The sequence below is a fragment of the Nothoprocta perdicaria genome, unplaced genomic scaffold, assembly GCF_003342845.1.
Source record: "Nothoprocta perdicaria isolate Ctin4 unplaced genomic scaffold, notPer1 scaffold_218, whole genome shotgun sequence".
In the NCBI taxonomy this organism is placed as follows: domain Eukaryota; kingdom Metazoa; phylum Chordata; class Aves; order Tinamiformes; family Tinamidae; genus Nothoprocta; species Nothoprocta perdicaria.
In genome coordinates this window covers 1297508-1305472 of record NW_020455399.1, presented here as the reverse complement: position 1 = coordinate 1305472, position 7965 = coordinate 1297508, and the positions used below count along the sequence as shown (strand labels likewise).

The following is a 7965-nucleotide window of genomic DNA, read 5'->3' as shown; positions in this document are numbered from 1 at the left end:
CATCGGCCCCTGTGCAGCGGCTGCTTTGGGAGCTGGCGCTTCAGCCACGTCCTTGCTGCCCTTGGTGCTTTCACTAGTGGGAGAGGAAAGGGTTTTGCAGGAGGCTGGCGAGGCCCCGCTGGGCTGCGGCGCCGGGGAGGGCGGCAGTGTGCAGGCTGGGGRTTTATTCCTGCTTGCCACTTAGCACAAGTTCTGTAATCATTAAAGATAAGTAAAGATCTAGAAGTGCGTCCTTATTTTCTCTTCAGAACAGCGGTGATGGCAGAGGGGGCTTCAATGGGGGAGTCGCAAAAGAAAAGGACGACAGCCTCCGCTTGGCTGCCCCCAATGAGTTTTGCAATATCTGCTTTTACCTTAAACGGGGCCGTCCAGGAAGTTGAGGCGAGAGCCTCGTTCTTCCCCAGCGCCCTGAGCAGGTTTCGCTTCACATCAGCCGGGCCCTCGTGCAGCCCGTTGTGCTCGGGGGCCTCCGCGACGGAGGCCGGAGCCGCCCGGCCTCGGCCACGCGTGCGGCGGGAAGCGTCTGCACAGAGAGCGGAGACATGAGAGGAGCCGACGGCTGCATTTCCTGAGAAATAAGCTTGGGAAAATAATAATAATAATAAAAAAATACTGTCGCGGCTTATGACTCTGCAGGATTCCACGTCACGCGCGCAGGGGAGGGTGTTCAGAGTGAAAAGAAAAAAGGAAGAAAAAAGAAACAGTTCAACTTAATCATTTCAGCTGCTTTTCAGGAAAATGGTGAAAAAATGCAGTGTAAGGGGCATGTTATCCTTCCACAATGAAACATAAGCACCCTTTAAAGGAGGCTTCTAATCTGAAGCCAAAGGAGAAATAAAATTATTGAGAAACCCTCGGAAGTTGTCTTGAAAATGGCTGAAAATGGCCCATAGAGAGGGCAACATGATGCTCATCCCAGACTCTCCTCCTCGCTCCATGGCATGGGGGAGAGACAGAAGTGACCAGGCAGAAAAGAGGCAGTTTTAAAAGTTTTTTTTTTTTTWAAAATGAACCCTCATGTAAAGATACAATATCCTCGAGCTCAGTGTTTTTAAATCAAAATGTCTGCATCTGTTACAAATGCAACAGCTTCCCCAAATTTCAAGTATAAAACAAAACAAACCATCCTGAAAAAAAGTGTTTGCCTTCGTTCTTTAAACACTGTACAGGATAACACTAAATTAAACCTGGTGACCCTGAAGAATTAAACAGCACTTTCATTCTCAGGAGAAGACAGAAGTTGGGTCCTTCACCATGAGTGATTTGTTTAGGGATTTCCAATTTTAAATTTTAAATTTTCCAACTTAGATTTTCTGACTAGAAGAAGAGAACTTCGCTTTACCAGATTGGACTGTGAGGGGCTTCCAAGCGACATGATTCAGGCATCGAGTAGCTGACTAAGGACTAGAAAATTAATGTTTTTGCACGCAAGTGGTGGCAAAACCAAGCGGCTCCCAGCGCTGGCCCTGGCGCTCGCGGCTTCTCACTGCTTTGCCGATTGCCTGCCCGGCTTCTTCTCCTGCGGACCTCTTCCGCTGCCTGGAATTCCTCGGCCGCGGCCACCAAACACACCTAGGGGGCAAAAACAAGTCAGAAAAACAGAAAAACAACTGTAAGAACGTGCTTCTCAGCTGCTCAGAGCTTCCTCACCAAGCTCTGCCCAACTGCAAAACGGATTTTCCAGGTTTTGGCCGGGTTTTTGGACTCCTTCCTTGCCAATCCCCAGCGCTGCAGTTTGTTCTCTAGGYGCCTAACGTATCTCTGCACATCTGCGCGTTCCCTAAAGTTTCCCTGCTCACGTGCACCCTGCCAGCCAGCTGGGCCGTCACTGTAAATTTAAGTTTACCGATTCTGAAGAAYGTAACCAGCAAAGAGCTATGGGGCGTTTAACCGAGCTGCAGCATCTGGCAGCACTGGGATTAGCAGCTCGCACTGTACCCCGTGAAAGCTGTAAAACCAAAACCAAAGAGGGTGACTCAGTCGCAAAATTCAGCTGCAAAACACAAAATAAACCCGGTTCTGTCGCCACCTCATCCTTGGGCAGAGCGACCCTTTGGAGAAGGTGCCGGATGCCACCAAAAGACACCAATGACCAAGGGCTCCCTGTGGACACGGGAGCATCCACCCACCTGCTTCCAGTTTGCCTTGGCAGCTGCTGCTCTCCCTCTCCTTTCTCCCAGCCCAATAAGTGCTCCCAGAATAGACAGAGGAAGGTTCCAGGCYGTAATTGTGAGGTTTAGTTCGGAGCGTCGGGGATAAAGGGGCCGTGAAGCCACCGCAGCCACTGCGGCGCGAGTGGCAGAGCCCAAAGGACGCCTGCTCCAGGGAGAAGACTTAGCTCTACAGCCCTACGCTCTTCTTAAGCCCAGACCACAGGCCTAAACTAGAAGGAAAAACACAAATAATAATAATAATAAAAAAAATGCTTCTAACCCTGCAGTCCTCGGGATGCTCTCAGAGCTCCAGCAGCTCCCAGAGCAGCCAAGCAAAGACCACAGCACTCTGGCTTCTTGGCTGGCCAAATGCAGAAGACGAAGGGTTACCCGTGTCAGAAACAATAATCCTTTCAACTGYGTGCACAATTATAGCTCTACTTCTGCCTGCCGGCCTCCCAACAAAATTGTCCTGCTCCTTTTTTATTTTTTTTTCCTTTTTTTTTTYCCCCTTCGTGTCTCAGTAATGAGAGCCAAACCTTTTAGCTAATTAGCAAATGCCAAAGCTTCCCTTTAAAATATTCCATCGGCTCATTTAAGCTGCACATCAAAACAGCGGGGAACTCCGCCTCAACGAGCGCTCGGCTCCGCGCGCCACAAGGWGGATGTTTCCACAGCAGAGAAAACATTGCAGCTAAAACGCTTCTCTCCAAACAGCCCCATCCAAAAAGCTGCTCCGCCAAGAGCCTTGGACACGAGGAGGGAAGGAGGGGAAAATAAAATAAAGGCGCCTTCAGATTCGTAAAGGTCAYTTGTGCATGAGGAGAGCTTGGGGGAAGCAGCACGGGCGGCAGAAACCACAGGGGTTTTTCCCTCGAGAAGTCCCAGGAGGTGGAAACGGAGCCTTTGCAGCTCCCCTGCAACGGGCCGGCCCCGCGTGGGTCACTGCTGCCCTACCAGGACTCCTCGCCTGCTCCGGGTGCTCCAGACTTCCCCCTTCGCCGGCTCCGGTCCCCAGGACTCCCTTTAAAATGTAGTTTTCCGGGGCCAAGCCCAGTTTGGTGGGAGCTCGGGAGCTGCTACCGCGGCAAATCCTGTATTCAGAGCAACCCCGAGGCTGGCACGGGGACCCAGGGAGGCGACCGCAAAGCGAATCTCAAGGTTGTGGCAGGAGGTGCAAGCAGGAAAGGAGAGAAGTGGTTTTCAGGCTTCCTGGAGAACCGTCTCGGCAGTAAATAAATAAGTAAAGCAGGGGGAATGACAGAAATACCCCCAAAATGAAGCACTGTTTAACCTATTTACTAACCTATTTACCTATTTTAACCTAACTAACCTATTTACCTATTTTCAGTCGGACAAGGGAAGGAAGGGCTGTTTTTGTGACCTATTTCTTCCCAACTGGTAACCTTGCCTCGCATAAGAAACATAAATTATTTGTGTAGAGCAGGAAGAACATAAATCCTCAGATATATTAAAAAAAAAAAGTGTATATATATAAAAGGCAAGTCAGAAGATCAGAAGCACAACTCTTGTGGAAGACGATGTTTTTCACGTTTTTCACCGTGATTATCAGTGTATTTTCGAGGAAAATGGCCATTTGGTTGTCCCCTGGGCCTGCTCCGCTGGCAGCRGCTCTGCCGGGACGACCTCGAGCCCGTGCTCTGCACGGAGCCAGAAGGGAGAGGAGGCGGCGAGCGCGGGGACGCTGCGCGGGGCAGGGCCCTGCCTTCGCTCGCCTCCTTTGTGTTCTTTGGCGCCGGCTCCGCGCTCGCCCGGAGCATCTCGGAGCATTCGGGCTTCCCGCCAGCAGYGGCGGCTGAGAAGCAGCAGCCTCTTCTTGCAGTTTTAAAGGCCGTGTCCCCCCCATGCCACCTCCGCGCGCCGCAGGGTCGTTACCTCGGCCGGCACCTCCCATCCCGCGGCCCTTCTGCTGCTTCTGCTGCTGCATCCCGCCRCGGCCGCGGCCCTTCGACACCACCTCCTCCTTCACCATGTCAATTATTTCATCGGGGATTCGCAGGTACTTGATGGTGCTGCCGCGAATGTAGCACTCGGGCATTCTCCAGAACTTGTCACCATCCTGGCGGGAAACAAAACGTCAGGTTAAGGACAGGAAGGGACACATTTATATTATCTTAGGAAGGGACACATTTATATTATCTTAGGAAGGGACACATTTATATTATCTTAGGAAGGGACACATTTATACCATGCTTTGGCATCTGAGTATTTCTATCAGTTCTGGAGAACAGACCTCTTGTACCTCTTCTGAGAGCATTATCCATAAGCAGGCACAAAAATGGATTTACCCCAAAACACACAGCCCAAAAACCTAGGAGTGTCAAGGGTGTCTGGCCACATGCCCCCACGTTTCAGTTTGCTGAAGTTTCAGTTTGTTCCACAAATGGTTTTTAACACGAGCAGAACATGAAGGAAGAAAGGGCTGAGGAAACGGGGCCTTCTCCTCACTTCTCTCCTAAGAAGGGAATTGAAAGTGGGAGCAGAGAGGCAAACGTGGTAAGTCACACACAACTCCTGGGAGCAATAAACTCGGGCAGCAAAACGCAGTCCCAGCAAAGCGCACGCCCGGAAAGATTTCTTTTCCAGAAGCCTCGGCTGGGAGTCACCTAAATATTTCCCTCCTCTGGGGAGTGGATTGAGCAGCGAGGCCGTATGCGGAGCCAGCTGGACGCGGGGCGTGTGCCCACCAGATGCGCAGGAGCTGTGGAAAATACGGAGCTCGCAGATCCCATATGGAATAACTGGTGTTCAGGTGCCAAGTTACGAAGCAGGCAGACGTCTCTCGATGTTTATGTTCTGTTTGTTAGTTGCTGAATTGGGTTTCGGGAGAGTCTTGGGATGTATGTCGGCCACCGATGGGGGCAGCGGGATTGGGAATCGAGCGCCGGAGCCGAACAGCAACTTGGCTGCCCAGGATGTAGTTGGGAAGAGGGGAGGAGATCCCGCTCTGCGGCATCCCGGCACACAGGGTTAAACACAAGAGCCTCGTTTCCCTTCTCGGGGGATAAAATGGTCCCGTCTCGGGAGTTATTTGGGGCAACTCTGCGTGCACAAACAAGCCCTTCCCGCGCAAGACGGGACAGAGAGAAACAGCCTTCAAAAAGACACCCAACAAACCCCACCCTGCCTTGGATCCTCCCGGCTGCTCTTTGGCTCCGGGTACAGGAAAGGATCCAGCCAGGCTCCCTGCTTCCTCGTTCCGGCCTCGGCGGGGTAAACAAGCAGCCTCCCAGGCTGGGAGGGCCCGGCACGCTCCGCTCCGGGCCATCTAGCGGCCGTCCCCACCGGTGCCACCGTCCCGCGGGCGCCTTCGCGGAGCCTCTGCCGGGCGCTAAAGCGGGGCACGAACGTGGCCACTGAGCCCCGGTGCTTTTCCGCTGGTACGGACAGAGCTTGGGTGCAAATCCGAGGTACTGCCGCTGCCACCAGCGAGCCCACAAAGCTCCTTCCCAAAGGGGAGCCTGTGCTGTGAGCGCGGACGGGACGTTGCTGCTGGTTAGTTGCCCTCCAAGCCCCTTCCTGCTCGTCCTGCCAAGGGACAAGCCGCCCTGCCGGCTAGTGCAGATCCTCCCCGGGCCGCGCCGATTTTATCTGGGTGCTATCGTATCACGTGCGCCCCAGAAACGAGGGTCACAGCTTGGCCGCCTGCCCCGAGGGCTCGCAGGGAGGTTTCTGCTCGAAGGATGCGGTCTCCTTCGTCGGGTTTCCCTCGCAAAGGCCCCCGATGTTGTGGGGCGGGTGAAGCGCAGCCGCCGCGGCCCCCTCKGCGGCTCCTGCAGCGCAGGCTGCTTGGGGACAAGACCAGACACTTCTGCTGAGGTCAAAGCCCCACGTGCAGATCCCAATCACGGCGAGAGCGCCAGACGGGTAAACAACAGCCCCCCGGGCTGTTTAACGGGCAGACGTGCAGGGCCAGAGCCGGGGGAGCCGTTAAGGGGCCGCCCAGCAGCCGACGGGACACGGGCGACCCGGCTCCGCAGCCCTCGGGCAGCCAAGGGGGCTCCCAAACACCCCGCTCTGCCTCCCGGGGCCGGCCAAGCCCCGACCCGGGCGGCCGCCACTGACCTGCGCCCCAAGACCCCCCAAAAATAAAGCCCCAGATGGTGCTTCCTGCCTCGGACAATCCCGGCGCGGGGCCCGGCTGCTCCGCTTGCGCTCGGGGGCTCTCTYTGCTTTATGGGGTACACGTTGCTGTGACAAATTCCTATTTGGGGCAAGGGACACCCACACACAGGATAACCGGGATGACTGCTCCAAGGGGCGGCACAGCCCGGGAAGCGGCTCCGAGGCCGGAGCAGGGCTGGGGGAGCCCAAAGAGACGGGTCTCGGGGAGCAGCGGGAGGCGCCGGGACGCACGGATACCTCCCGGTGTCCCCGCTGTACCCAGGACCTGCAGATMCCCCCCGGTGTCCCTGCAGGACCCGGATCCCCCCCATATCCCTGCTGTACTCAGGACACACAGATATCCGCCGGTGTCCCTGCGGGATCCGGATCCTCCCGGTGTCCTCGCCGTACCCGGAACACACAGATACCCCTCAACGTCCCTGCCATACTCAGATCCCCCCGGTGTCCTCGCCGTACCTGCGACACACAGATAGCCCCTGGTGTCCCCACGGGATCCGAATCCCCCTGGTGTCCCTGCTGTACCCAGGAGGTGCAGATACCCCCGGTGTGCCTGCGGGATCCGGATCCTCCCGGTGTCTCCACCGTGCCCAGGACACACAGATACCCACCAGCGTCTCCACCATACCCAGATGACCCCCGTGTTCCCAGACACCCCCCGGTGTCCCCGCCGAACCCGGGACGTGCAGACACCCCCCGGTGTCCCCCCGGTGTCCCCCCAGTGTCCCCGCCAAACCCGGGACACGCAGACTCCCCCCGGTGTCCCCCCGGTGTCCCCCCGGTGTCCCCGCCATACCTGGGATGTGCACACTCCCCCCGGTGTCCCCCCTGTGTCCCTGTCGAACCCGGGACGTGCAGATTCCCCCCGGTGTCCCCCCGGTGTCCCCGCCGTACCCGGGACGTGCAGATGACCTCCCGCAGGTTGATGTTCATCCAGTTGTCGCAGCTCACCAGGTGCCCGTTGTAGGTCTCGCCGTTCTTGAGCTCCACCAGCTGCAGGAGAAGGGGCCGCAGCCGGTAACGGAGCGGGCGGGGGGGGCGGCGGCGCCGGGCCGGCCGGTACCGGTACTCACCATGGGGTGGTTCTGCGCCGTCTTCAGCAGGGACAGGGGCAGCTGCGGGGGGAAGAGGGCCGCGAGGCCCCGGTGAGGGCGGCGCGCGCGGCCCGGGCCCGCCGCGCCCACCGTTACTCACCATCGTGCCGGAGCCGCCGCCGCGCGCCGGGCCGCGCCGCTCAAACCGCCCCCGGCGCCGCGCGGGGCCAATCAGCGCGCGGCGCCGCGGCGGCGGGGCCAATCAGCGCGCGGCGCCGCGGCGGCGGAGCCAATCAGCGCCGCGGGATGCCGGCCCGGCCGTAAAGCGCCTCGAGCGGCGCCCCGTGAGGCGCGGGGAAGGGGCGGCCCTTTCGTTTTCACGACAGTGCTGCAAAGCGAGCGGCGAGCGCCGCCCGTACCCAGAGTGCCCCGCGGCCCCTGCCGGTACCGGCCCGGTGTCCCCGGTCCCAGGGAGCTGTCCCCGTATCTCCTCCCCCCGTGACAAACACCAGAGCTGAAGCAGCTCCCGCCGGTTGCCCGTTTGTTGCCAGGACGGGGCGCGTTCCCGGTACCGGGCCCGCAGCCCGGGAGGGGGCGCGCGGCACCTCCCCGCCCCGGGGGCGCCGGTACGGCGG

The 7965-nt window shown here is 57.9% G+C and overlaps 1 protein-coding gene across 1 annotated transcript; it reads right to left on the bottom strand.

Annotated features, from left to right (window-relative positions):
* Window positions 1-1018: 1018 nt before the first annotated feature.
* Window positions 1019-7503, bottom strand: LSM4 (LSM4 homolog, U6 small nuclear RNA and mRNA degradation associated). Its single transcript, XM_026038828.1, has 5 exons — window positions 7491-7503; window positions 7370-7411; window positions 7191-7289; window positions 4050-4233; window positions 1019-1572 (listed from the first exon to the last, which is right to left on the bottom strand). The coding sequence occupies exons 1-5, from the start codon at window positions 7491-7493 to the stop codon at window positions 1484-1486; spliced, it is 417 nt and encodes a 138-aa protein (XP_025894613.1). The 5' UTR covers window positions 7494-7503; the 3' UTR covers window positions 1019-1483.
* Window positions 7504-7965: the final 462 nt, after the last annotated feature.